Source organism: Aspergillus alliaceus (genome assembly GCF_009176365.1).
Source record: "Aspergillus alliaceus strain CBS 536.65 unplaced genomic scaffold BDW43scaffold_43, whole genome shotgun sequence".
NCBI classification, from domain to species: Eukaryota; Fungi; Ascomycota; class Eurotiomycetes; order Eurotiales; family Aspergillaceae; genus Aspergillus; species Aspergillus alliaceus.
Genome location: NW_022474726.1, coordinates 72901 through 100745, shown reverse-complemented (window position 1 = coordinate 100745; position 27845 = coordinate 72901). Strand labels below are relative to the sequence as shown.

Sequence of the window (27845 nt, the reverse complement as noted above, 5' to 3'; positions counted from 1 at the left end):
TCGGTCGGTTACTGTTTTCACCAACCGGTTAAGAGCAGCAGCTCAATCAAGAGAAGTCACTAGGGTCAGTCAGAAGTTTTAGGGGGAAGCAACATCCTGGTAGCACCACGAGGTCGATGACATGAGTGCACCAATTGCTACCAGTCATTTTGTTCCGGTAAAGGGCTGCACATACATATACCTAATTCCTAGTTGGCGAAGCGTTTCAAGCTTTCGAGGTATCAGTGGTACAGGCTAAGCTAACCAGTTCTTACACAAAGCAATTACCAGGCTTTACACTTTAAAATGGAAGGAGCACAGAAATAGGAGTACGGACAAAAGAAAAATGGAAGCCAAGGTAAGATTGGTTGAGGCTTTATTCCCTGAGTATGCCCAGGTTATGGAAACGTTGTTCCTTGCGTGCTGAGCGAGATGCGTCAGTGGCAATGTGGAGTTCATCTGTTCGGCGTATGTTTGTATACTATACTCTAACTTGCGGCTATTTCCTATTTCGGACGACAGTAAGATCAGGAAGCATACCATAGCTTCTTTAAAATACTTATAAGGAAAGGCTCATTCCCAGAGACTTAACCAAAGAGATGGAGTAAAATAATCCCAGGATCTAAAGAAGAATTTGTGCGATGGACAGCCAAGAAAAGATTAACCCCGTGGCTGAGAAGCCTCCCGAGTATCAGATCCTCTATCCACATGGATGGAGGCTGTGTTTCACCACAATTGGGTACGTCGTATTCGCTTATGCAGGTCACATTGTACACTGACTGGTCGAAGGCTGGTAATCAGCCTTTACTTAGTCAACCTGGAGGTCACGATCGTGAGCACTTCGCTTTTATCCATCACGGGGGACCTGAATGGTTTCAGCAAAACAAGCTGGATCATTACTGGATTCCTAATTACATACACTGGTCAGAGTTCCCGTTCCTTGCTCTGCCCTGTCTCGCTAATTTCGGCCAGGCTTCATGTCCATCTGGACAAGAATTAGCGATATCATTGGTAGAAAGAAAACCTTGATCGCTGCCAACCTGATCTTCTTGGCGTTTTCATTGGGATGTGGGTTATCCCGGTCGGTAAACACACTGTACGTTATATCTTGATGTGGCGAACCCTGGATCGTTCCCTGCTAAACACTAATTAGCATCGTATGTCGAGCGTTTCAGGGCATTGGTGGTGCTGGGGTTTACCCGGTTACTATCTTGTGCACCTATGAGCTCGTCCCCAAGCGCAGGCTGCCCATTTGGGGCGGCATGGTCTCATTAGCTGTTGCATGTGCCTCTTTGACGGGTCCTCTCATAGGAGGCGTGCTTGCAGAAAGGTCAACCTGGCGATGGGTCTTTTATGTGAGGTGCGTTTTTTATACTCTCCTTTTTCAGACTTCGGATGTTCGCTTACAGATGTACCGAACAATAGCCTTCCTCCCGGGGCAGTGGCTGTGATGTTGTTTCTCATCGCGATGCCTGCAGCCCTTGGCTCACGGCCCCCGAAATCAATCGCCCATTTGAGGCCAACAATGACACTTTTCCGCGAGCTTGATGTCATGGGGGCTGTGTTGCTCCTCAGCGGCTCTTTATTACTCATTACGGTATTAAATGAAACTAACCTGGAGTTTGAGTGGGCTTCTAGAACTGCGATCGCACTACTCGTTGTGTCCGGCCTATCGTGGATGGCCTTCTTTGCCTGGGAATGGCTGATCGACGGCCGCCCTGGTTTTCAACCAATCTTTCCAAAGCGATTCATTTTCAACAGAGCCTGGGTGGGGATTCTCATGTGAGTCGATAGGGGTCCCACTGGGTTGCCAATCTGACAGCTCTTATTGCAGAACTACCTTTGTCAGTGGCTGTCCGTGGAACGTGGTAGTTGTCTATGTGTCACAGCGCTTCCAGATCCTAGAAAGACTCTCACCCCTAGGCGCTGGCATCCGGCTAATTCCATATACCGCCATTGCTACTCTGTCCACCAGCATCGCCAATATTGCCTGTCTTCGTGGGCGGATACCCTTCGTCTATTTAATCTTCGCCGGTTCCATCCTACATACTGTGGGGATGGTTCTCCTCTCTACGCTACCTCAGTCCGACTCCTTCCCCAGTGCAGGCTACGGATATGAAGTAATCGCAGGTGTTGGTATTGGAATCAGCATCGGGATTTGCATTTTAGCAGTTCCTTACGTTGTCGAAACGAGGGACCTCGGTATGGCCATCAATCATACACTGTTTCCAATAAACATACTGACACCTAACAGCAACAGCAACAGGTTCCCTAAATCAATGCCGGTTCCTTGGAGGGGCAATCGGACTCGCAATTGCATCCAATATCCAGTATGCGAACTTGAAGAGTGAGCTCGCGGAGACACTTTCTCCGGAACAGTTGCAGCAGCTGTTCCATAACACCAGTATGGTGAAGACCTTACCTACGCAACTTCAGGTTATAGTACAGCAGGTCTTTTCCAAGAGCTATACACATCAATTCCAGGCGATGATTATCTTTGCGGCAGTGCAGATCCCGGCATCTTTGCTGATATTTAGACGTGGTGGACAGTACATGGCGAAGGAGGAGGGAAGCACAGATTGTGGCGGATCGGAAACGACTAGAAACGATGTTTGATATTAGAATAAAAGTTTTTAATGTTTTCTTTCGGCCTTGTGTTTCCTTACTCTTACGTTTGTCTTACCTCCTTCCTCATTGGGGTCGTTTATGGTGGTGTGATTCTGCGTGATTCGCTATAGCTGCGAACGCGTTCGACGAATCAAATCGTTCGGACGTTGACCAAACGATCCACTAAGGCTAGTAACTAATTAGGAACAATCGAATTAGACCAGGTAGAACCCTAAGCGAGAAGGTATTAAGAAGGTCCTCATCGTCCCCTGGCTCGAGGCTCCTTCGAAGACCTCACTCGGCATTAATGGAACCGTACTGTTGACTGAGGATCACCCTGAGATAACGGGCAGAAAGAAACAGCCTCGAGGCCAGGATTCTAACCCAGATCTGCCCGCCTCTTATGGTAATGCCATCCTGACCTTTTCACCACCTCGGATTACTATAGAGAGACCCACTCTGCCTTAAAACATAACGATCCTCCTTCGAGACGCAGGGTACTACAGTATTGCATTGTATGCATTGTTGAAAGTGACGCTGCCTGACGGTGAGCACGATCTATGAAAATCAAAAACATTACAGCAGCAGTGCGGACGATAGGGCCGTCAGTTTTATCGCCCATTTTACCTCCTGCAACGCGGACTCCTTCTGCTTGCTAATACCCAACATCTGCCTATCCGCCCTGAAGGTACATCTCTCCTTATGCTCTATAGGTACTTAATGTGGCGGAAGGTTGATCACGGCAATCCGTGGCTGTTCCTATAATTCTTCCTCGAGATGCATCAACCAAGAGTGTATTTACACAGAACCCCTAACAACTCTGACTAACTACAAATAACAATCATACCTTCTGTAGTGCCCATTCAAGGACCATATAATCTACAAAATATTACATCTTCTTATCTCGAGGCTCGTATGATGAACGGGAGAGGGGTATAGGGGTATTTACATCTGACTTTGACAAGCCATGAAACATGGATCAAATCGTTAACAGTTATGGAATTCCATCTAGATATTCTAGATTACTTGATATATAGCTGTAATAATTAATCTCTCTTATTTCTCGTATATATTTGTTGGAATTCAGTGTAATACTAGAACAGTCGCTACTTGTGTTGCTTAGTCGAGTGGTGGCACATTTCATTTAATACAATTTTTGGCTCTCTACATTGCGAATCTACATACTTAAATAAAGTCTCTATAGTCATCCCATATGACTAAAACTGCATTGTTCAAAAATCCACGGTTGTCCTAGTGACTTAGTATGATGTCTATTTAGGGTGATGTATACAGATGATCACGTGGACTAACTGTATACACTGAGGGGTCAGGCATAATCCCGGTCCGACTAGGAGGACCAAAACCATCAAAGTGAATACTCAGAGGTCTAGGACAGAGCAGAAAACACAAGAGATCATAACGATAAATGTAAACAAACGTTGTATAGAAGGAGTCGTTAGCCAACGCCGAAAAGTGTCGACATCCTCTTGCAAAACAACAATCGGAATGACCGAAGTGACCATTGTTTACATCTCGTGACTCATTCCGGACATCAGAGCCGGATGACTCGACGTCTTGGTTTCCTGGTACTGCTCGTATTGTGACTCAAGTGTCCAAGTCCTTGCCTTTCTCGTAAACATTTTGATATTCTAAGTTGGAAGCTGGTAGGTCCAGACGGAATGTACTTACCGTTCCTAGATATGCTGCAGACATCCATCGGAGAACTCCGTGATGAGGTCATGTGCTCATCGTTTCTATTCTCTTGATGGGTTGTGGGCATGTGAGGAAGGTACATGGGTATGGCTTGGGCTTTCGAGGGCGTTATAGGGTGTTTGCCGGGGATTTGGATAGTCGAAGGTGAGAGAAATATATTTCTTGATATAAAATCAACAACTACGTGGATTATACCTAGTGCCAAAAACGACTACTTCCGGGCCCACCCGAAGCCAAAGTGCGGGATCTAACGACAAGGAGACTAGCTCAGGAGTTTAGTCCAGTATCAATATATCGATTAATCTACACTTTTGCTGCAAAGGTTGCTGTTGTCCAGTCAGCGTTAGCATGTCGATTTCTCACCAAACGCTAGAATCGCCATATCATAATAGCACAGCTTATGACATCTGCAGACATCCTCCTTGTCAACGTCTCTATGGCGACGCCCGGTGGAGCCATCTTGCGAGCAAGCCCATGGCATTATGGTGACGCTCGATTGACACACTTGCCACCTAGTTGAACTTCACCTGTAGCAACGGTCGTGATAGATGTACCTGCCATATTGTGAAAGCAGCCCTGTAACATGCGTTAATCATCGAGTGTTTCGTTGCAACGCTGCTGCTGTTTTTCGTGTTAGACGCACCTTCCTCTTGATGAGTCCTGTCACTCCAGAGGTGCATAAAACTACGGTCTTCCCCGTTTTCCTCCTTTTCCCTTTCTTCCCTCTTCATACCTCTGGTAGATTGATGCTAGTATCCTGCCTTTAGAAAGTTACGCCTGTCATTCAGCCTTTGGTATTTGCCTCCGCTTAGCAGCGACCTTTTTTACCTCCCGCTTTTTCCTTGACCAGGTTTTGCAATGGCCCGCCTTTATCTACCTGGTTTGCTTCAACGCGCCAACCAGTCCGGTGCACGTATCACGACACGACCAGCTTTCACGCCATTCCCTCATTTCGCCGTCGTTTTCCGTCGCAACCCTCCGGTTAGGCCACGCTCCTTTGTGCCAGCCAAGCCTCCGCGCCTAACTGACGTCCCCTCCTTTCCGCCGACTTCGAACTCCTCAACTTCCGGCAGCCGCTCCTTTATCGAGATGCGACAGGGTTCGCATCTGCCCGTCAGGGCACCTTCCATTCCGTCATGTGCGGCTACTCCAGCTACTCCGCCCGCCGGCAATCTTTCCCAGCTCCTTGCGGAAAGAAGGGCAGCACGGCAGGTCCGACCTCGACCATGGGCTCAGCCCACATCGACCAGTCGCAAGCCGTCCTCTGGACACCTGCTGGCCGCCGCCCCACGCCAACGCGCCGCCATCGCACAGCCTCTTCCGTCGCCAACTCCTCGCCCACCTCGCCAGGCGTCCACACCAGTCGATGTAGTCCATACCAAGCCTCGCGGCCACTGTATGGAACCATCGGTGACTGTCGGTGTAGTCCATACCAAGCCTTGTGGCCGGTGTATGGAACCACCGGTTAAAAAGTGTGTTCGTTTTGGGGAAGTGTCGGTGAAGTCAGTCTCTCGTTGGATCGAACGGCCCAAAGATGTTTACATCGTCCCCTCCTTTATGGGCACTCTTCAGGGCTGGTCTGTCACTCATTTGGCCACGCCCGACGAAGATGGAGAGATGGAGAAGTATGTGTCATACTGGGGTTCCGACTCCTATATCATGCTTACCTCCGCTCACGCCCAAGGCCCTTGCGGCCGATACCGTTGCTCCTGGAACGCCCTCGCCCGCGTACAGGCCCGCTGGCCTCACTTCAACCCTTCAACGGTATTCGCAAAGTGGCAGCAACTCCGAGCGATTCGAAGGGAAAGAGGGGAGGACTTTCTATAAGGACCCTGTTTTCTTTCCCATGTCTTCCTTTAAACATCGCTCATCAATATTCTTTGCCCAACACGCTTTTCCATGCCTGTCTCGCTCTTGTATCTCTTTTTCCTTTTTTCTTTCTCCTGTCTTGTCATTCTTTGTCTTCCCCCTTGGTTTTACTCCCGGCAGTGCTTTGTGCAGGGTCAAGGTCCCTCCAGGTGCAGCTGACTTGGCCATAGATGCTGCGCAATGTCCTGTTGTAGGATTGGTGGCGCATCGCAGGCACCGAATAGATAAGCTGATCTCCACCTCTCAGGTCAAGCTGCTAACCATCAATAGAGGACGTCCTGGACCAAGGGTTCCATACTTTACATGGGTAATGACGCACACCCGTACGCGGGAAGGAGGATTCGTAGTCCCCTGTCAGGAGCGCCAGCCCCCCAGTCCCTCCGATTAGCCTTCTTTAGTGAACTTGTTCAAGGTCGCTCTAGGTAGGCCCTCTCCTCCCATATGCTGCTGACAGATTACAGATGCCGCGTAGCCTTGCTGAGGTATTTGTGCTGCATCGCATGCACCGAAAAGGTACGAGGGTTTCCCTATCTTTCTTTCAGTTACTGACATCTTCGAACAGAGGACGTCCTGGTCCAAGGGTAACGACGCATGTCGTACTCCCTTGCCAGGAGCGCGCCGCCCCCAATTGCCTCGGCATGCCCACCGACCTCCCTCAAGCGCGAGATGCTTGGGGGTGTCTGGTGAGCGATTCGATAAAGGTGGGTTACTGAACTGCCAACAAGCTTACGACATGACCTGCTTGTCGTATTGTTGACAGGTGTGGAGTGGTTGGAAGCTTGGAGTTGACGGTAGGAGGTGGTCTGTGCGGAGTGGATAAGTCAAGTCAGCCCTACATGCCACCCAACCCTCCTTTCTTTACAAGAACACAGTCTGACCTTCAAAGTGGACTACTCAGTGGTTTGGTATACCATTCGATTCAACCGGATATATGCCCTGTTAGTTGATCGAGTCAGTCTCTCCTAAAAAAGCAAGGCCAGCTTAACTAGGACGAACTCGTTGAAACAATCTACGCACTTTTCCCTCGACTTCTTTTCCAGCGCACGCGATGCATATGCATACCTGTCAGTGAGCTATCACATACTACTCATTAGATTAGAAGCTGGCCGACATGTTGATCAGTGATCTCGTACACGGGGAGGACTGAAGTAGTGAACGTTTTGTCGGGGCTCGATGATGGAATTGGGTGTACGGGGATGCGGCATGCCTCTAGTTAGGCTCGGTTTCCTTTCCTGTCACATCTTTTTCTTGTTCATATATTATCGTACCTGTTACTTCTCTTTTGTATATATTATTATTGTCGATGCGTTGCTTTTGTCACTTATCCCTCCCCTGGAGCTGGTCTCTCGGGAACTGACTGTATAATTCATATTCGTTTCGCAACGCAACGCAGTCATTACTTTTCTTATCCTTTCTTTTATCCATGTTCAAGATACTTGACTCTGTGAAGGAGTTGTCTTTTTGACTGGTCGGTGGTATGGACGAATATTGTTACTGAAGTACTTAAGCCCAATGACTTATTCTCTATAAGATCACCCTGCAAGGCAAGGAACATCTGTAACCGAAACTATCGAGGGCAAATGATCTAAACCACTGTGTCATTAAACAACATTACTCCAAATCGGTCACTTTCGACACCTTTTGAATACTATGTTAAATCAAAAATACCAACTTCGGCCTTGAACAATATCCAAGCCCCCTTAATCAATAGAAAACCTGCCACAAGTAAGACGCCGCCTTTCCTTGTAACCCACTGCTGCTGACCTGCACCGCAACTGCAGCAGACCGATCAAGCCTAGGCTAAAGAGAATTACAGCGGCTGCGAAGTCGGTCACAGATAAAACAAGTCAGAATGTCAATGGTCCATCCGGGGAGTGATTTGGTTGTTAGAAGTTCACGACCACGCGGGTTGATGATAGTTATGGTGCCTGTAATTGTTCGTGGAGAGGAGGTCCTGGATATCAACTGCCGGTTGTGTCTTTACTCCCAGATCGTGTTCGTATTCGCCGGTGAGGGTCGTGCTGACCAACAAATCAATTCTGCGCAAGATAGTGCTGACCTGAAAATAGCGTTCGACGAGGCTCACTGCTTGTTTTGTCACTTCAGTAAACACCTGTTAACTGACACATCGAGTTAGTGAGCGGAACTATCCCAGTCGAGCTGACCTGACCTTGTTGACTTGTGCTTTGAGTCATTGGACGAGAGGTATGTGGATGGATCCTTTCGGCTTGGTGGAGAGGGTTTACGATACAAACTTGCGACCCGTCCTTTTCGAAGAAACTGCGAGCCCAGACGATAACAAATGTAAGGCATATGAATGAAAGAGGAGTCTCCCTTTCCTGTCAAAATCATGCTATACACACTGGGGTTGAACAAAACTTTCATTTACTTTCATGCCCAGGAATGGCACGCTAGGACTAACTCGGTAAAGTGGACAAAAACTGGCTGGGTAAAGCGGCGACAACACAGCCGAAAGAGCAACAACATATTTCTCCCCCTCATAGCCGTGTCGCAAGGCACTCCGTATCCGTACACCCAGCCATCCTAGCTATCTTCCGCACTGCCGAAATCTCCAGTTCCCCTCTTTCCTTGACGCTTATTGCCGTGTAACAATATCGACGAATCTAGGCCCTTTAATGTGTACTATTGGGTTATCAGCCGGATAGAATAACAATACAATACAAAAACCAATAACTGTGTACTCATACAAACCAAGTAGAAAGAACAAGCATCAACAACTGTATATAAACCCCAAACCACTCATTCTAGAGCGCCAATGACCCAAGAAGACCAAGACCAGCCAAACCTTCCCCATTCATGTACGGAATACATGCCTCAGAACAAAAAATTAAAAAATTATGTACCTAAACACCTACCCAAACCCGCAGTTAAACCCCACGGGGAGTTCCGAAACGGGCAATGTACGCGAAACGCCGGACGGATTCCGGAACCTGACTAGTCTTTTTTCTTTTCTCATTTTTTCTCCCACTAGGTTAGACACGGTAGTAGTACTAAGACACGGCTGGGATGAGCCTTGTTTTCGCCTTGATTTTGTTGGGTGATTACGGCTGTGGGTGGATTTGTTCTTATTTTCTGAAATTTGTACTTGTATTCTCTCTTTTTTTTTTGTATAGCTTTATATACGAAGTAGATGGGAGATATACAGTTTGCCACTTGCACACTCTCTGTACTCTGTACAATGGGTCCTTTTCTTGCCTTTTGAAATTGCCCCTAACGCCTTTATCGCCTCGTGCCGGTTCGTATCGTGATTCATAATGGACGTGAAGGAATGTAAGAATGGTATGAAGAAGAAAAAAAAAGGTGAAAAAAGGGCAACATAGCAAACATGCCAAAAAAAAAAAGGGAAACTGTACAAGAGCCCAAGCCAAGCCAAACCAGACCATCTCGTAATATAAACATAAAATTCAAGGTGCATGTATGTACGCATATGTGCTATGTAGACGACGCGGACGACGCGGCCTCTCGATGATCTCGATCGGGATCATCGCCGTGTCGGCGGGTGCGGATGCGGAAGCGGTCGCGAAGACGGGAGGTAAGTCGACTGCGGTGGCGTTGGCGTTCTTCCGCGTTTTCGTTTGCGGCATTATTTCGGTTTTCTTCGCGGACACTGCGCAGAGCCGCGAGGCGTTCTTCGACGGTTGCGTCGCGCATGCGCCGCGCGTTGAGCGTGCCGTGCAGGTAGCTTGATAGGCGGCGGTGTTGGTGGCGGTGGTGCGATTCTTCGGTTGTTTGTTCACTTGGGTTTTCTGGTTGGGTTTCTAGGTGCTCTTCGCCTTCTGGGTGCTCTGATTCGCCTTCGGCTTGGGTTGGGTTGAGGTCGATGCGGCTGGGGGTGGGTTAGTGGTTGGGGTTTAGGGTTGACATTGGGGGGGGGGAGAGGGAGGGATGGAGAAGGGAGCGTACCAAAGAGGACATGTGCCCGATACATTTACTAGCCAGGGGTCAATACACTCTGGGTGGAATTGGTGGTTGCAGGGTAGGACACGGAGATCCTGGCCCTTGACGAAGTCATCGGTACAGATGGGACAAGAGAAGTTCGGGTGATCGGTGGCATCTGCGGGAGTCTTGGCTTGCGGTTCTGAATTAGGCTCGGTCGTCGTTTGAGCCGCCGCCAGAGCCGGAGTCGCTTGGGGATTCGTTTCGTGGACCGTTGTTGTTTCCTGGGTGTCCGGCTGACGACCCGTCTCATCTTCTGACCCCATCTCCACATCCCCCTTGACGGCGTCCAGTTTCGGGTCGTGCTGATCGCCGAATTTCACGATCGGAATGGTATCTAGCATCGCCCTGGCTATGCCCTTCGCCCGACTTTGTCGTGGTCGCCCGGCTGTGTATCGCGGTCCGTATCGTTCCGGATGACGGTGGGCCCGGACCGCGCCGGTGATGATGATGGCTAGGAATAGCGCCGTGATAATACCCGTAATACTATACAGAATGATCATCGCTTTGGATGCGTGGTCAGTGATGAGTGGAACAGTGCAAGGCGCAAGCATGATGTGTTCATACCAGTATTGGGGCTGTCCGTGGCCCCACCGGAATCGCCGGCGGTGGTGGACGGCGTCCCTGACATGGTGAACGACATGTTGGGCTTAATGCTCGTCGTCCCGTTCCCGGCCGACGAATGAGAGAGTTTGAGCACAGCCTTCGCGAAAGCCTGATTGACGAGGGTAAAGACGTTGATGTACCCGTTGGAGTGTGGACCGGCAGTGTAATTACAGTGATGCACCTCGGAACTGTACAGAAGGACAGCCAATGCAGGCTGCGGCGATGTAATGACGGCGTGGACGGTCTCACTGGCATCCAAATTTCCGGGATATGCAGATTGGTCGCAGCTGATCAGGGCGATATCACTACTGTTCAGCGAGATGGTGTTGGTAGCGTCGACGTTCACGAGGTTCCCCGCAACATCGAAATTCTAATTGGAAGCCCGTCAGCTCGTCAATGAAACCAGGAGAGGCAGTATTGTCCCGGAACGCACCGTCAGTTCACTGTGATCGAGATTGACCAAGGCAGTGGTTAGCGGTGCGATGCTGACGCCCAACGGCAACTGGATCTGGGCGCTTTCTAGGTGGAACTTCGCTTTTCCGACCCATGAGAGATCGCGGGAGTTGTTGGACGGCACCACAGACCAGCCGGAGGAGTCTTGCGCGAGGACGACGGTAGATAGAGACACGAGAAGGACGAGGGAGGAAAAGAAAGAAGAAAAGGAAAAGAAGAAGAGAGAAGGGTCCTGTACGGGCCCCATCGAAGAAAAAGCCAAGGTGGAACGGACGGACTTCCCCACGATGACGAGGCTTACGGATACGGCGGAGGTAATGGGGCGCAGTAGATCACATTAAGTCAACGGATGTTTCTCTGCTCACCGACCGCCGAAGGACCGAAGACAGGTATAGTTGGAAAAACCGGACGGCAGGACGATCAATCGGCTGCACCGTGACGGTGGGGGTGCAGCGACAACAGTTGGGAAACCGAATGAATGAATGACTGGTAAATAACGGGGGGACAAGATTTGGGGCGGATGGGGGGGGTGTGGGAATCGATCGATAAGCAGAAGGATAAAATGGAAGCCCGACAACGGGACGAGAAGAATAATCAATGATCACCCCCTAAGAAATTTGGAGATGCGGTGGAGAAGGGAGGGGGGTTGAAGGCAGAACCAACCACCGACTTTACGGTGGAGTTGCCTTGTTAGGGTTGCAGGAAGAGTCAGTAACTAGAGGACTCTGGATAATGATCCGATGTACCCGGAAGGGGAAAAAAAAAAAAAAAGAAAGAAAGAAAGAAAGAAAGAAAAGAATAATAGAAAGGTGAGAGAATATTTTATAAAGTAGTTGAGAGAGTACGCGGTTCCTTAATACAAAAGGGTATCGAAGACCCTGTTGATATATTAGAAGATAATATGAGAATGACCACAGAGTACAGGAACCGTGACTGATAGAGATTCCATGGATTCGTCGAAGTCAGCAATTCGGTCTGGACAATACGAAAACGATCAGAGAGGATCATCGTTGGCTGGACTTGATTTGCCCGCCGCGAATCCCGAGGTACAGCAGATTGCATTCAGCCTAGTCCAATCATTTCCAGGTCGTCTGATAGGATTTCATTCTCATCCAAACAATCTCAAATTCTGTTTCGATGTCATTTGGATTCTTCCTGGTCCCGATGAAGATTGTCAAGGAGGATGATATGATATGATATGATATGATATGAGACAATCCCACGAGTGCGGGGGAAATTCCAAAGCAGCACTTCTATTAATTAGGGCCCTGAGCGTCACATGGTGGCCGATCGTGCCTCAATTTTAAGGCCAAGCGAAAGGATTCTCAACCTACGAAAGATATACACCTTCGAACAATGTGTATTGAAATGTCGAAAGGCGGGGGGCAAAGTAGTCTATTGCACGCAGGGAAAAAAAAAAGAGAAAAGTTGCGTCATGCATGACCATTTGAACCTCTTGACCCGTTGATCCTCTGGAGGGATAGCTCTCCCCACCATCTGTCGCCATGTCAGTTCCATGGGATGCTGCTTGTGTTGCCATGGCTTGACGACAAGGCCAACTGGCAGATAAATTTACCCGTATGTATGGAACCTCGTGTTGTTTGCCCTCACCAACGTGGATAGGTCTGATACGGAAAACCCACGCCCTGAAACGGAGTGATAATCCCGATACCTACTCAAGCCAGCCTCACCACCACCCCCGGTGCCGGACTTGAGTATATCGCGGGAATTCCTTCCACTCCATCTCTCTTTACTTAGGTATTCTTTATGTACATAATTATAGGTTACCGTGAGACCTACATGGTTATTCATCGCTAGGTAAAGAAACCATCATCTCCGCATGTGGAGGCGCCGGGATCGGAGGCTAATCTCCGCAGTCGGTCATGCTTATCGATCCGGCCGCATCCGACATGAGTATTGTACAGCGTCCCAACTCCCAAGTCGCTGGATCTCTTAGTTCTTCCTGGGGGATTATTTCTGTCCGATTTGATTCGGTCGCCTAGCCGTCTTGTCCCTGTTCGCTTCATCGTGCACCGGGATTACCCCCGATAGGGATGGTGTTGATCGGCGCGACGATCCCATCTTTCGTCGTTGGACCGAGAAAAGTAATCCAGTTATTCGCAGAGGCCCATACGACTTCCAAGGCTCGCGTGTCGTCGTGAAAAAGGAAAACACATCCTCTTTTCTTTGGATATATGGGATGTACTGTACTGTAGGTAGTACGAAACGGTCACGAGTAGCCGTAGTTAGTAGTCACTCTCCCGAGCATCTGCAAGACATGGCGTTTCAAATAAAGTCAAAAGGGGGATCGTAATACCGCTTACAGGGTGATACAAGAGGCCCCAATACTAAATGTACCCCCGACTGAGTCTACGCAAAGGCCACACCTTGCAGTACAAACCGATTGACGGGAATGGGTCCATTGCCTGCCCTTACAATTCCATTGCTCACCGCAAGAGTAGCCACACAGCGAGACCATGTGTGACAAAAGCCTTAACCCTCTGCATGCCGCCCGACATATCACCCCCGTGCCAACAACCCCAGAATATCCAAAGCTTGGCTAGGGTCTAGCAAAGTCGTCTTGCTGAGCTTCGGAGAAAAGAGCCACGTCGAACTGGTTATGTCCGAGGATACTTCCCACCATTCCTCTCTCCCTCCTAATTCAGCCCGGGTTTGGGCTGTGGCGCATAGGGTCAATGCCGCGAAAATGGTAAAACCTCGGGATCTGCTGTCGAGATTAGTCATAGAGCCAGATTCTGTTGGCTTTCAGGTAATATCTAATCCCCGGACGAGTGAGGTGAAGGCATCTTGCCAACATCATCAAACCGGAGTAGAGGACACCGCGTATATTCGTCTCGACCGCACATACCCTGTATATAGCTCCCTGTTATGCATCCCAATCGCCAGCCAGTTCCCAATCAGGCCGTGTGGATATTACACATTGAACCTTATCTGCCGACTATGGTCTGTTGGAACCCCGTGATCAGGGTTTCGTTTAGTTCACCGATATAAAAATAATAGTAAAATAAAAAATCAGATAAAAAAAAATAAAGAATAAAGAATAAAAAAAAGAAAAAAAAGGGAAAGAACAGAAAGGGAGTTCACATCTTGATGTAGTATGCAGACCTGACAGTTGACCTATCTGAAAGGGCCAGAGCGGCGGCGCCTCCGAACCTGTACGAACAACCGGAGGAACGCCAGATGTCGGGGTGAGGTTGTTGATGCGAGCAGTGTGTTTCTTCCGTGCGAGACGAAGGGCAGGTTTGATGTGGAGGCGACCAGGCGTTTGTTTTCTTCGTATTTGGGACTATGGCAGTCTTTTAAGGGAACGATGGCGGACGCAGCCATGGACATCAGACGTCCGGATGAGGCGTCTGATAGTCCAGCTGCACCAACTGCAATAAGAGCCGTACGGGCTATCCACACGGCTCAGCCTCGGCATCAGTGCGAACGAGCTTTTCTGTGGACTGATGGGTTCCCCATCAGATGATGATTATTGGCGGGACAACATGGGTCTCGGCCCTCCATGACAGCAACGCTTGGTCCGTGTGTAGGCTGCTTCCTTATACTCCGACACAATCTTCAAACCCTAACGGTTATAGGATGACAGGATGAGATGCCCATAGTGGCGGCGATGATGGGCAACAACGGGGAGAGGTATTCGTGCATGGATGGAAGGAGGGAAGGTTAGGACCGAAGGTAAGGTACCAGACTACCTGGATGGAGGTCTGACGCCTCCAGGACCCCAGACGAACCAACCATCGTCACTACTATATGCAAGTCAAGGCTAAGCGGAAAAAGAAATGAGAGGGATAAAACTGAGAAAAGATTGGGATGCATGCAACTAAACAAAGAAAGTGGTTGCGAGGGTTTTAAAACCAATCTGGGGGGTTTAGTCTGGCTTTGTTTTATTTGATCTCAATGCTACTACGTCCTTGGATCAGCAGGCATCGGCCACTGATGACTCGGTCAGATGCCCGTCATGTTCTGTTTCGGGGAGATGCGCAGGGGAAGCGACATGGTTAACATTCCTGAGGGTGGGTATCATGGCCGACTAGCGTTGTGCAGGACGATGAAGAGGGCGAAAAGGAAAGTGGTGAGGGAAGAAGGGGGGAGGAATATCCGAAAATAAGAAAAAAATTCAGAAAAAAAAAAATTAGGTATAACGAAAAAAAAAAAAAAAAAAAAAAAAAAAAAAAAAAAAAAAAAAATATAACGAAAAAAAAAAAAAGGAAAAAAAAAATTAAATAGATAAATAAATAAATAAATAAAATAAGAATAAGAATAAAAGTAGAGCAAATAAATAAAAACAACCCGGAGAGCACAGACAAAGAAGAAGAGATGACAGATCGGGTGGCCCACAACCATATCTCAAACCGCAAGGAAAAGAAAAAATCATGGAAAACCCGTCCATCAATGAGCCAGGCATGGCCCGCGTTGAATGTGGTATCCACCCCAGTGTTAACAAGAAGAAAAAGCAAAGACAAGGGAAATCCCCAAAAAATTAGATAAGTAAAAATCAAAAAGGAGGGCAATTTGTCGCAAAAGAGAAGGGAAAAAAAGCCATACCGGGACTGGGCCAAAATTAGTAGCACGGTTCCATAGGCTACGAGGGCCTGGAATATTTACCCTTCTGTGCATCCCCGCTTCTATTCGAGGCCTCGAACACTGGACGGTCATGGCTCCGCTCCACCTAGGGCAATGATTGGTTCTCAGGCACAGGGAGGCGTGCAAGGTTTCCTGCTGAGAGTGTCAGTCTTCATTCCCGCATTCAATGGCCGGCCTTTTCCCCCCATTTTTATTTCATTTTATCTACACAAATTCAGAGAGGAAGAAAAAGACATAGAAATATATACATAGAATATATTAGATCACTGGACATAGGTCAGGGAGACTACCGGGTTGGTTATTGTCTAGCTACGACACTAGAATTAAAGTAGGGGAGTAAGTCAATCTATTAATTAGAAATCCGAGTCGAAACGCAAGAAAGAAGAAAAAAAAAAAAAAAAAAAAAAAGAAAAAGAGATCACATCAAAAACAAACTCAAATTGAGAGGTGAAACTAAAGGTGAACAATAATTTCTAAAATAAAAGAGAGACACGCAGGGAAAAAAATATTCAATTATTATTCGATTATTATTATTTCAGACGGTTGGTTGTGTGTGTGTGTGTGTGTGTGGGTGTGGGAAAAGCAGTAGGAGAGAGAATCAGGAAAAAAATAATTAAATACCAAAAAATCACGATGTTAATTCACTTCCCATTCTAAGTGCAGTTCAAGCAGTTTACTTTCTCAGGCTTACGTCTCTCTCTCTCTCTCTCTCTCTCTCTCTTTTGCTTTCCCTCTCTCTCTCTCTCCCTCCCTCTCCCTCTTTAATCTATTCTTCCGGGAATGCTCCTGTCCTCTACCTCTACCTCTTCATCTTCGTCCCCCCTCTTTCCTTTCCTCCCTCCAGCATCGTCTCCCCTTGTCCTGAAGCGGGAAAAGAGATAGGTTGTGCCATTTTAGCGGGTCCACCCCGTTGTGTTCAGATTTGACCATGCGCATCATGAATCGGTAAACACGGACAAAGAGAAAAGAGGATTAGAAACAGAAAGCCGACCAGGACAAATCATCTCCGTATCAAGGCCGTCAACCAGCCCAAAAACATCACACCACACCCCTGAAAGCAATCAACCAACCACACACATCTCACACTCGTTGAATGGTTGAACAGCACGTCTGTTTGAACTTTTCCTTTTTTCACCTAATCTTCAACCCCCCTGACATGAACCCGTCGATTCAGTTGGCAAGACAATCTCCCTCGTGTGCTCTCGGCCTTCAACAGGGAGAAGTCGACGCTTTGACGGCAACCGAACCGCTGCAGAATGCCGCCTCCAACATCCCTCGTCCCAGCAGCCCCTCCCACTGCTGAGGACGATCATCTCAACTCGAGTATATGGAGGAAACGATTTGAGAAGAGGCTTCTTTCACCGTAAGGCTTCCCTTGCTGTTTCTTTCTCTCTCTCTTTTTTTTTTTTTTTTTTCCTTTTTTTTTTCTCTTTCTCTCTCCCCCTCTTCTTTTTCTCTCCTTTTCTTCGTTTTCCTATCCATATGCCCCTTAACTTCTCTCGCCCCCCCTCATTCCTCCGCTCCTATCGTGTAGAATGTGCATTATCGACATATGCCTTTTCGACTCCCCTCTTTTCTCATAGCCAAAATGCACCTGACTGGATTACATAAACCCCCGCTGTGTATCCTCATTCGTTGACCACTATATAGCTAATACTGGCACAGATATCCGGGAATCGGAACACTGGACGTCGAGTACAATGAGTTAACTCAGTCCTGGAAGCGATTTCAAGAGAATTTGCCCCCTGAGGATCAAGTCACATTCCAGGAACGGCCGCAAACCGCGCAAGATGTCCTGGCGGTAGTTCGCAGCGTGCAGACGGCTTGGCTCTCTCACCCGAGACAGCAAGTCTTCAGCCGTTCAATGACTCTCTGCGATACTTTCATAGATACCCTAGATCCCCATGCAGTGCTCCTAACGATCCTTCCGAAGAACGAATCTTACCGGTCCCTTTTCTATGGGGTCTTACAGTCGGTAATAAAGGTGAGCGCTGTGTCAATTGACCTTCTGTGTGAAGCCGTATAACTGAACATGCTAGGCATCGGCAAATTATCCTCGTATCATGGAAGGCGTCATCCGGGCCCTGGTTAAAGTCAATCAATCCATTTGTCTCCCACCGGGAAGTGACGGGGTCTCTTTCACTAAAGATTCAGTAACGCCAATCGCCACATTTTACTCTTTGACCTTCTTCTTTTTAGGAGAGTTGATGGACTGGTATGTCAGACGGTCCAAATGCCGTCTTCTCAAAAGTTTGCATCAAGACGTGTATTTGAACTTTCGGTACCTCATTTGGAGTATCCGAAGCAGTGCGATCCACATCATCGGCGGACTTGTCGACGGGATGGACATGGACGACCCGAAGTATGAAAAGAAGCGCAAGATCATGCAGATGAGCGACCTGTACCTCTGGGAAGAGACCAGATTGAACCAAGTCGGTCGGCAGAAGTGGGACCGTCGGTCCATTGCTCAGACTGCCATGACTCGTCAGTTAATCTGGGAAATCCAGAACGATGCGGCCGAGCGACTCAAGATGAGGGCGGACAGCCACCTGCTCCTCTTGCAGATGCTCGACTCGACAAGTCAGCGGCTCCGCTCTGTTACCCAGCAAAATAGTGGCATCGCCTGTTTGACGACAACGGTCGCACAGGATATAGGTATGCAGGGTGGTGACCTCGGGACAGACCTGCCGTCGGAACTGACATTGATCACGTCACAAGAAACCTCCAGATTTAAATGGTCCTCCGGGCCCAAGCACAAGTACACTCGGGTCGAGCTACAGCTGGCCTCTAAACACCTACAGGACTTCTTCCGGGATGATGACCAGGTGGCCGATCTCGCTGCGGATGTCGATGTGATCGCCGAGGACAGTGTGGTGGAATCCTTACAACAATGGGCGACCAATGTCCATTCCCAGGTGCTCGCCATCGGGGGACCTCCATCCACAGCCTTTCCCAGTCCAGTCGCCCTCATCTCTGCCTGTTACGCCTCCTTTGCTCGAAAAGCGAGACTCCCCGTCATCTCCCACTTTTGCTCCCTGCCCACCGAAGAACGAAGTGGGATGACCTTGTACGAACAAGGTCTCATCTCGCTCGCGTATAGCCTCATTCGGCAACTGATCGACTACCTACCGCCCGTATTGGAGGGGCACGCCGCATGCAATCTGAACACGGAGCGCTTCAACCCCTTGAACGGCACGATGACCTGCTGGAAAGAGGTGCTGTCGCTGATCGACATCCTGTTGTATCTGGCCCCACCCGTGCTGATTTGCGTCATTGACGGCCTCCATGTCCTGGAAGACTCGTCCACCGACGAAGCGATTCGGTCCTTCGTTCGAACGCTCTTGACTCACAGCCGACATCAGGCAGCCCCGGCGACGGATGGGAGTCAGAGTCAGGATGTGTTACTCAAGGTTCTCTTCACCGTCGCTGGACGACCAAACACACTTGTGGAAACCCTGTCCGAGAACCATCTGACCCTCAGCGAATCGAATCAAGTCGGCCAAGTGACTTCAACGGATCAAGCGCTGAATGCAGACGTCGGGATAGTGATGATGAATGCATGAAAATATAATTTGTTCCTAGACACGAGCGAGCAATCTTGCGTTGTAGGTTCTTCTATCGCCTGGTCGTTAGTTTCTTTTGCTTCGTCTTTAGCCCTTACTTTCATCTTGCTTTTTTCTTTTTTTGCAGTGCTGTTTGACTTTCGGGCGAAAATTAGGGTCGCTAATAGAATTCTGCACGGGACGGATATTCCATTGAATATAACATTGCTTGGAACAGATATAGCTCAGTCTTTGTTCTTCTGTTAAGGTGCTCCGGATCTTCCTTTCTCTGTCATTTTGTTTTGCACCGTTCCTTGTGCGTTTCTACTTCATTTGCGGCGGACATTCTGATCGATCTTCTGCTTTTCTGTTTGCACACCGTGTCTTTGGCAGCCAATCTTCTCTACTCTGTCAATTGTTTGGGGGTGTCATGGATGGATTAATTGTACATGTGTATTAATACTTCTATGATGATGACGGGAATGCATGATGAAGTACATAATGGTGTCCTATTGCCCTGCGCTAGTGGATGAGTGTGTGCTAGATCCTTCCTCTACACAGCTCTTGTTGTCACCATGACTGCTTCACGATCTTGAAGGTATACCGGGTTAGTCATCCCGGATAAAGGTTTCCGGCTCCACGTGCCTGAAGTCACACATAACTAGTTGGTCTGCTTTTCCATTTCTCCAGGATCCCCACCCTTAAGCGATAGAAACGATTGGCTGTCGTGTATCTCTAGTGGGCGGAAGTCGGTGTTGAATTGCTTCTCCACATTACCTCATCGAGTATCTCGAATCTCGGAAATTCAAGGACACAACGAGAGACTGAGTGGTATCTTCGGAATTGTACTCCCTCCCGAAAATATATATACCAGCCAGGCAGTACACCGAAAAGACCTCTCACATCAACTTGAACTGTCGTCCTACAGCCCCCCTAAAGCACAATGACTATCCCAAACGGAACCCCCAAACCCGTGTCGAGCCGGTTATACCAGCTCGACCACCCCAACCTAGAAGACTTCAAACAAATCTGCTCCCAAACTACCACCAAAGCAACCTACCCGCTAGCCGCATCCGTGGACCAAAACATCCCAATCTACAACCTCACTACCCTGGACCCCCAAAACCACGACCAAACAATCCGCCTCCAAGACGAATGGTACAACATCCTACACACGGGCCCGGGGATCCTCGTCCTAAAAGGCATGTACACCCCCGCCAAATACGCACCAACCCTATCGGCAACAAACAGCGCCTTTTCAACCATCATCGCCCGCGAAAGTGAAACCCATCCAGGGAAAAAAGGCGACCACTTCGCAGCGAGCGGCAAAAACGACCGAATCTGGAACTCCTTCAGCAAACACGCCCTGGAAGATCCCCACTCCTTCATAACCTACTACTCAAACCCCTGGCTCCGGCTCATCAGTGAATCCTGGCTCGGACCCGCATACCGCATAACCGCCCAAGTTAACGTAGTCAAACCAGGCGGCGCAGCCCAGGACTCCCACCGCGACTACCACCTCGGCTTCCAGGATTTGGCTCGCTGCGCCGCTTTTCCAAGGAGCATCCAGCTCGCTAGCCAGCATCTTACGCTGCAGGGTGCGGTTGCGCACAGCGATATGCCGAGGGAGAGTGGGCCGACAAGGTTCTTGCCCTTCAGCCAGATGTATGGGCCGGGGTATCTTGCGTGGCGGAGAGAGGAGTTCCGGGCGTATTTTAATGAGAATTATGCGGCTTTGCCGTTGGAGTTTGGGGATGGTTTGTTTTTTAATCCGGCTGTGTTTCATGCCGCGGGGGCGAATGAGACGGTGCCAGAGGGTGGGTTCCACCGGAAGGCGAATTTGTTGCAGATCAGTAGTGGGTTAGGGAAGACGATGGAGAGTATTGATACTGTTCCTATTGTGGAGAGGTGCTGGGATATATTGGTGGAGAGGGTGAGGGGTGCTGGTGGGGTGGTTGATGGTGAATTGGAGAATTTTGTCCTCGCTGTTGGCGATGGGTATCCATTTCCGACGAATCTGGATAGACGGCCTCCTGCGCCCAGTGGCATGGCGCCGGAGAGTGAGCAGGAGATTATGGTTAGGGGGTTGAAGGAGGGGTGGGGGAAGGAGAGGGCTGTGGAGGAGTTGAAGAAGATGAAGGCGGATTCTTGTGCTTGACCTGTTCTACTGGGGATCGGCGTATTGGTGATATAATATATATACAAGGATATAAGAAACGTTATGATATCATTCTTGAGGGACAAAAATGGTCTTAATAGGTACTACGAACCGGTCAATCAAGATACAGGCATGAAAGGTTATATTTAAACTTAAATAAAGGCTCCACAGATAGTACTCCGATCCTAACATAGCAGTAGCATACGTGAGTACCACAAAAGCACAACACTATGAGCTCCTCGATACATACAGAGAGTCAAATCCGCCTAGAATTCAGACGCACACATTAGCTAGGACCCATCGGTAGTAAAACGCTAGACGAAGATACTCTACATCGCTACGTGAGAGTCAACAGTCAATAAGTTCAAAGCGACAACAGCAGCCAGCTACTCAGAATACTGATCACCCTCCCATCCAAGAAGCTGCATGCCACCACCAACTAACTCCCTTTCCCAAATCTAACTGCTATCGTGAGCTCCCAATATTCAGGATACCAGCTTGCAGACTCCCAATAAATAGTCCAGATAAATGCCCGTTGTCGTCAAAAAGGATATTTGGGACGTTTAAATCCCCATGCGTGAATGTTATTCGATGGGGACGCTCTTGAATCTTCTACGCGTAGGATAAGGCCAGCTTGTATTCTGTCACTGAGTCAATGCCATGATAAGGCGAAACTGGGCTAAAGAGATACATGTAAAAATCGTCTTTCTTATAGAACGGATCCATAATATGACAGGGGACTTGTTGGCTTTTGCAGACAGGTACCGATCGCCGAAGAACAGATGTTGAGATAGGAGCGCGCCATTGACACAGGGAGTCTAAGTACGTCATGAGTTCATGTAGCCACGGTTCCTCAGCGACAATGTCCAGTATATCAAACGTGTTTGCTAACGGTGTGCCAGGTAGCTTGGTCATCCATATTGACAATTTCCGATGGGATTGATATTCTCCGCTGCTAAGGAATTTGCGGGCAGGTATTCCAGCAGCTTCTGCCATTCTCATGGCAATCGTCTCTATACTTGTTCGACCTGTCCATTTCATGATGAGTCCAAAGGGTAGTTGTATGATGTCAGGGTCAAAACGAATTTGAAACCACAAGCAGCACCATTGAGAAAAATAAATAATGCCTTATGGAGAAGTCCAAAGACCATCCTGGTAGTTTTTGAAGGTGTGGTCTCGGATACTGTGTAAGGGACTGTCCGTGGCCAGGTATAGTCAGGTTGTAAGATGTGTGGAACAAATTTATTTCATTTTTGCTTTTTTGGAGATGAGTTCGATGGTCAAGGAGTGTGTGAAGGATGGAAGGGACGATCTGACCACGTGATATATCGCGCCTTGGATTCTATCGTTCATGTGACGCAGACGGTGAATACGTGAAACTATGGGTATTCGGTAGAGACGTTTAAGTGTTTCTATGTCTGGCTGTCAAACCACCCGACAGGCATTGATTGAAGGAGAAAATTAGACGGTATCAAGGAGTGTCAGCCAAAAGGAAACTATAAGGTCTAAGCACATATAACACCGATCCTGATAATTACTTAGCCTAGTTAGTCAGTTCCTGCTATACCACAGACCTCGATAGCGGCATATACGCCCTTTTATTCATTAATAATAGGGTATGTTGACCCGGCCTTCCTAAATAGGCCTAACGCCTGTGCGCTCTTTGTTTGTGGATGGTAGAACCACTGCTGTAGAGTCGACAATCAGGTTCAATTCTCCCCTATGAGGCTCCTTCAAGAGAGTATATATTAGCCTTCTTCAGTGGATCGATTGAATTTATTTATTTCGATCAAACCAACAAACCCCCCCCCCCGCCAAAATCACTAGTATGAGCAATAGTTCCAGTAGTAAAATAATCCTTCATAAGGTAAATATACGCCTCTGCTGCATCCTCCGGATACCCAACATCATTAGTCAAAGACTGCTCAGAATACTTCCTGATTGCACCATCATGAATCTCCTTCGACAACCCCTGATGTAAATCGGTATCAATAAAACCCGGTGAAACAGCATTCACACGCACAGGGGCAACGGTAACAGCCAACCCCCTCATCAACCCCTCCACAGCCCCCTCAATAGCAGGGGGTTAACCAAAAGGTCGGCTTCTGGCTCTGCGCCCCGGTAGTCAGAGTGATGGACAAACATCTGTTGTTGGCCATGTACTTCGGAGCATATTTGCCCACAGCCATGGCACCGAAGAAACGGACGGTAAGGAATATCTCGAAGTGGGAGAAGGAGGCGTTGGCTAACGGGACCAGAGGTGGTATGTTGCCCGCGGTGAAGACGATGTGGTCGACGGGGCTAAGTTCGGCGGTGAATTTTAGGAGGTTCTCGATTGTTTCTCCCAGCTTTTTTTGACGGAGAGGTCTGCGATGTAGGTGCGGATTTTGGAAGACGCGTCTGGTGTAGTTGCGGAGAGGGTTTTCAGGGCCTTTTGTACTCGATCTTCCGATGAGGAGGTCACACTTATATTGGCACTGCTTTGGAGGGCTTCCTTGGCGACTGTGAGGCTGATTCCGGCTGTTCCTCCTAACAGGAGGATGTTTTTGTTGGCGACTTTGGAGGACATGGTGCGGGTAGAGGCCCAAGAGAGAGTCTTGGAATTGGAATGATCGTTGGGGTTGTCTGAGATGCGCAATAGATAGTGATTAATCTACATTCTAACTGGTATACATATCTATATATATCTGTCGATTTGGAGGTATATATATTCCACACTACATACCATGGAACTTATAGATCCATGTCCCCCGCCACTCTGGGGCGGCCAAGGCTTCCTTCCGTTCCAGGGTCGGATGGTTTGCTTCCGCTCCTGCTTTTGCCATATTTGCCAGGCTGAGTAAGTCTGGTTACATTCGAGCTCCCAGTTACTGATATGCAGTCGCTATGTATATGTATCTACTCGATTGACGTAAATATAACACTGTTGCGACAACTTGAGGCGGTGGTATCAGGCAGAAATGAGGGCCAATCAATGCATTCGGAAAAGATATCCAGGCCGCTGCTGCCTACCTCAGGCACCAAGGCTAGGTAGGTAATCTTATATAGATGTGCATGTATCTGTACAATTTGGAAGCCACAGTTCGTATCATACATCTATACAATGACTACCATTGATATACCATTATGAGTCAAACGAGCTCGTATCATCTGAAAATGAGTCACAAATACCAGCCGTGAAGACGACATAACGAGCTCAACAATTTCCCTCTTTAAATTATCCTTTCCAATCTACATTACAACCCACCACAATCAACAACCACCCCAATCTCCTAAAAATGCCCACACCCAACAAAATCACCAAACCCAAATCCAAATCCAAACGCCAACAACGCTCAAAGTCCAACTCCAACCCCGAAACCAACGCCCTAAAGCGAAACCCCACAGTACACACCACACCCACCCATATAATCTTCGTCCGCGGCCCTCTCTCAAACTGGCACCCCAGCACCCCGTTCCGCGGTCAAAGGGCCTTGGACCTCTGTCTTCCGAAGTTGGATGAATTAGGAATCGAGTATCCAGCGCGAAATGCCGCCGTTACGCGGCTAATCGGTTCATGGGATTTTACCTGCGGAGAGCAGTGGATGATGGGTATGAAGGCTTGGTTATTTGAAGGATTACCCTTTTTCGACTCTGATAAGGGTATTTCGGAGGAGGAGTTTACCGAGTTAAGACGCGTCGTGGGGCCTTCTAAGGCACCTAGGGGAGAAAAGGAGAAGGCGATTTTGGAATCGAGTGTGATAAAGGTCTTACGGGCTAGGGAACCGAGGGTACAGAAGGCGATTGGACGGCGTGTGGATGGCTTCCGGGAGGAGGTTTGGAGCGTTGCGAGTGAGGCTGTGGTCACGGCGGGCTGTATTGCTCGCGCGGAGGTGGATGGGAGCTTGAAGGCTTTGTATCTTGCTAGTGAGGGCAGGGGTTTTGTGGAGGGGAGTGTGAGGGATTGTGTTTGGGGGGTTGGGTTAAAGTGGGATGGGATCGAGATTGAGGATGAGCGGAATTGGAGGGGGGAGAATCGGCTGGGAAGGTGCCATGATGAGGCGGCGAGGGTTGTGAGGAGGGGTTTGGTTTAGGTCGTGGAGTATATGGTTATCCATAAGGCTACTAATGGACTTGGAATTTTGCGTTACGTCGTTGTTGATAATAGGAGGAGCTGATATGTGTACGTGTGTTGGTCTGTCTTCTCTATGGTATGGCTCATGGAGATAAGAAACTATTCCTGTGCTACTGCGGTCTAACACAAGAGTTCGTATGTGAACATCTGATACACAATGCTTGCGTTTTTTTCGTGTCTCTGCTGTCACACAGACGTCGACATTCCCTTTTCGGATCCAGCGTCCCAGTCCATGAGGTCTGAAATGTGTACCGTAGCTATCTCGCAGAGCAGTAAAGCCCAGACAGTTGGTCTCTATCGGGTCATCAGGGGGCGGAGACGATATCAATCTGCAAACAGCAGTATTCGGATGACGTTCCTAGTATCACCATGAGCCCTGCGAGCTCAGTTCTATGCCAAACAAGGAAACAGAAGATGTTGGTCTTTTTGCTGGGAGTTCTGAAGATTGAGAATAGTCTCGTGTGCGATATATCTGTACCAACCGGGGACATTGTCAGCGTTGAATTGCCTTCTGGAATTCGGGACACAATCTTAATGAAATGGTAGGGACTGTTGGAAAGACTAGGCGTTCGTAAGCAGTAGCCTTCATGTATCAGTAGGTCCTGTATATCTGAGTTCGAGACCTTTTAGGGTACGTAAATTGTTTCCGACGGACCAGCTTGATACGCTACGGAAAGCATACTGGTATGTATCCGAGCATATCGGTTATCAAAAGAGGAAAGGCTTTTCAACAGGATACCCAGGTATTGAGAGCTATTGTTCTTTGGGCACTAGAGCCACGCCCTGTAAGTGTCTGGCCCATGTTTTTCGAGTGGTAGGTCGATACGTAGGCCTTTGTTAGTCATTGAATATGGCTGAGTAGGTCCCCACTTTTGGTACGCTATGAGATCATGGCAGTCCACGAAATGCACGGGGGATGACACGAGTAATCCATGTAGAGCATCCGGATGCGCGCTTTTGTAGGTCCAAGCAAAGATCTTCTGATCATCGGATTGCTTCATAATCACTTCCTGCGGGCGTAAAACGCCTTCTCATGCCTCTCCCCATATAGCATTGCATGTTGACGGAAAATATTCCCATCAGGCAGTAGGCCATGTCCTCAGGTCGGGTAGTATGTCGAGCAGCAGTCCATGAGATGCGTTGAGCTGTACTCATGGAATCCAGTGCGTGCTCACAAGTTAGAATATTTACTTTAATACCAGTAATCTCTGCCAGGCTTTTCGTAATTGTACTTTCCTTTCCAGCCTGGACCCAGCCTTGTGCGAAGAAAATAACCTCTGAAGGAGCTAGCAACTCCGGTCAAGTCCAGCCCCGGGTAAACCACCTGCATTGTTCGAGCTTAGAAACATCTAGACCATTGACATCTCTATCAATTGTGTAATCTGAAAGATACGCGTAACGGATCGCTGCATTTTCATACCACATGAACATGGAGTAAATCGCTTCAGTTAGCTCAGCACTGCTGCTCTTGTCAATACTGCAGGTGTCGTCCCAGATAAATTCGTACCCACAAGCCAGCGCTTGTTTGCTCGCACTAAGGACCTTGGGCCATGCTTGTCTTGTTTCCGCCGTTTGATGCAGCATATCTGTGAAACGCACCTCATCGTGCTCCCAGGTGTGGGAGAGGATCGCGTATGCTGGGATCCGGTCAGGGGTGAATTCCACCAACTCAGTGGTAGAAGTTTTTAACAGATGCGTATTGATGCATTGATGAGAATCCTGGTGGATTGTGAGGTGAGGCTGAACTCCTGTGAGGCTCTGACATTATCTTTGCTAGCTCTCCTAGATATCAATACTGCAACCATAAAGTTGCCCCTTTTAATGCCACAAAACATAGACATCTACAAGCCTAAGAGAGAGTGCAAGTCACGCAATGTTAGAACTGTTTAAGACAATATTGATTAATGAACTTTGATAGTTCTAGGACGATCACATATAATGCGTCTTCTTAAATTGCCAAATTACTCGTGTTTAACTGCATATTTGGACTGTGTCTGTTGTTATTTTGATACTGACGTACTGTGCAGATTCATATGCATTTCCAGATCCAGGTTTCTGTGTCTTCAGTGTATGTTTAGCCTCCTCCGCTTCTTTATAAATATATAGATGATTCCGATGCATATTCGGAACATAGTTCTGCCAAGGGCTTTGAAGTTGAGCTTATCCTCCACAGTGTCCTCAGTCCCAGGTTTTCAGATACTTTCCCTCCCTCGGCCGAGATATCCAGCCCCTTATTGGT

At 48.4% G+C, this 27845-nt stretch overlaps 12 protein-coding genes across 12 annotated transcripts; 6 read left to right on the top strand and 6 right to left on the bottom strand.

Moving 5' to 3' along the window:
* Positions 1-620: 620 nt before the first annotated feature.
* BDW43DRAFT_321501 (major facilitator superfamily domain-containing protein) lies at positions 621-2595 on the top strand (the record flags this gene model as incomplete). Its single annotated transcript, XM_032049342.1, has 7 exons — positions 621-718; positions 769-902; positions 952-1075; positions 1133-1339; positions 1405-1761; positions 1814-2181; positions 2234-2595. 7 exons carry the CDS (start codon positions 621-623, stop codon positions 2593-2595), a joined length of 1650 nt encoding a protein of 549 aa, XP_031897194.1.
* A 1209-nt stretch (positions 2596-3804) lies between these two features.
* BDW43DRAFT_285804 (uncharacterized protein) lies at positions 3805-4424 on the bottom strand. The gene is made up of 2 exons (XM_032042976.1): positions 4276-4424; positions 3805-4206 (listed from the first exon to the last, which is right to left on the bottom strand). Exons 1-2 carry the CDS (start codon positions 4379-4381, stop codon positions 4139-4141), a joined length of 174 nt encoding a protein of 57 aa, XP_031897193.1. The 5' UTR covers positions 4382-4424; the 3' UTR covers positions 3805-4138.
* Positions 4425-5631: 1207 nt separating this feature from the next.
* On the top strand, positions 5632-6541 carry BDW43DRAFT_285802 (uncharacterized protein). The gene has a single exon (XM_032042975.1). It carries the CDS (start codon positions 5698-5700, stop codon positions 6124-6126), a length of 429 nt encoding a protein of 142 aa, XP_031897192.1. The 5' UTR covers positions 5632-5697; the 3' UTR covers positions 6127-6541.
* Positions 6542-6634: 93 nt separating this feature from the next.
* On the top strand, positions 6635-7069 carry BDW43DRAFT_285801 (uncharacterized protein). The gene has a single exon (XM_032042974.1). The coding sequence runs from the start codon at positions 6669-6671 to the stop codon at positions 6879-6881; it is 213 nt and encodes a 70-aa protein (XP_031897191.1). The 5' UTR covers positions 6635-6668; the 3' UTR covers positions 6882-7069.
* A 1917-nt stretch (positions 7070-8986) lies between these two features.
* BDW43DRAFT_321499 (RING-H2 finger protein) lies at positions 8987-11431 on the bottom strand (the record flags this gene model as incomplete). Its single annotated transcript, XM_032049341.1, has 4 exons — positions 8987-10015; positions 10093-10630; positions 10693-11101; positions 11165-11431. 4 exons carry the CDS (start codon positions 11429-11431, stop codon positions 9622-9624), a joined length of 1608 nt encoding a protein of 535 aa, XP_031897190.1. The 3' UTR covers positions 8987-9621.
* Positions 11432-15360: 3929 nt separating this feature from the next.
* BDW43DRAFT_285786 (uncharacterized protein) lies at positions 15361-16139 on the bottom strand. The gene has a single exon (XM_032042973.1). It carries the CDS (start codon positions 15862-15864, stop codon positions 15646-15648), a length of 219 nt encoding a protein of 72 aa, XP_031897189.1. The 5' UTR covers positions 15865-16139; the 3' UTR covers positions 15361-15645.
* Positions 16140-17048: 909 nt separating this feature from the next.
* Positions 17049-19355, top strand: BDW43DRAFT_314040 (uncharacterized protein; the record flags this gene model as incomplete). The annotated part of the gene is made up of 3 exons (XM_032047718.1): positions 17049-17155; positions 17458-17776; positions 17832-19355. The coding sequence occupies 3 exons, from the start codon at positions 17049-17051 to the stop codon at positions 19353-19355; spliced, it is 1950 nt and encodes a 649-aa protein (XP_031897188.1).
* Positions 19356-19816: 461 nt separating this feature from the next.
* Positions 19817-21512, top strand: BDW43DRAFT_166102 (phytanoyl-CoA dioxygenase family protein). Its single transcript, XM_032038666.1, has one exon. It carries the CDS (start codon positions 20278-20280, stop codon positions 21490-21492), a length of 1215 nt encoding a protein of 404 aa, XP_031897187.1. The 5' UTR covers positions 19817-20277; the 3' UTR covers positions 21493-21512.
* A 105-nt stretch (positions 21513-21617) lies between these two features.
* Positions 21618-22734, bottom strand: BDW43DRAFT_285779 (uncharacterized protein). The gene has a single exon (XM_032042972.1). The coding sequence runs from the start codon at positions 22531-22533 to the stop codon at positions 22105-22107; it is 429 nt and encodes a 142-aa protein (XP_031897186.1). The 5' UTR covers positions 22534-22734; the 3' UTR covers positions 21618-22104.
* A 547-nt stretch (positions 22735-23281) lies between these two features.
* On the bottom strand, positions 23282-24061 carry BDW43DRAFT_302457 (uncharacterized protein; the record flags this gene model as incomplete). Its single annotated transcript, XM_032045239.1, has 3 exons — positions 23282-23540; positions 23584-23822; positions 23852-24061. The coding sequence occupies 3 exons, from the start codon at positions 24059-24061 to the stop codon at positions 23282-23284; spliced, it is 708 nt and encodes a 235-aa protein (XP_031897185.1).
* Positions 24062-24218: 157 nt separating this feature from the next.
* BDW43DRAFT_321491 (NADAR family protein) lies at positions 24219-25889 on the top strand (the record flags this gene model as incomplete). Its single annotated transcript, XM_032049340.1, has 2 exons — positions 24219-24290; positions 24834-25889. 2 exons carry the CDS (start codon positions 24219-24221, stop codon positions 25563-25565), a joined length of 804 nt encoding a protein of 267 aa, XP_031897184.1. The 3' UTR covers positions 25566-25889.
* Positions 25890-26376: 487 nt separating this feature from the next.
* BDW43DRAFT_302455 (HET-domain-containing protein) lies at positions 26377-27447 on the bottom strand (the record flags this gene model as incomplete). The annotated part of the gene is made up of 4 exons (XM_032045238.1): positions 26377-26616; positions 26672-26892; positions 26962-27325; positions 27403-27447. 4 exons carry the CDS (start codon positions 27445-27447, stop codon positions 26377-26379), a joined length of 870 nt encoding a protein of 289 aa, XP_031897183.1.
* Positions 27448-27845: the final 398 nt, after the last annotated feature.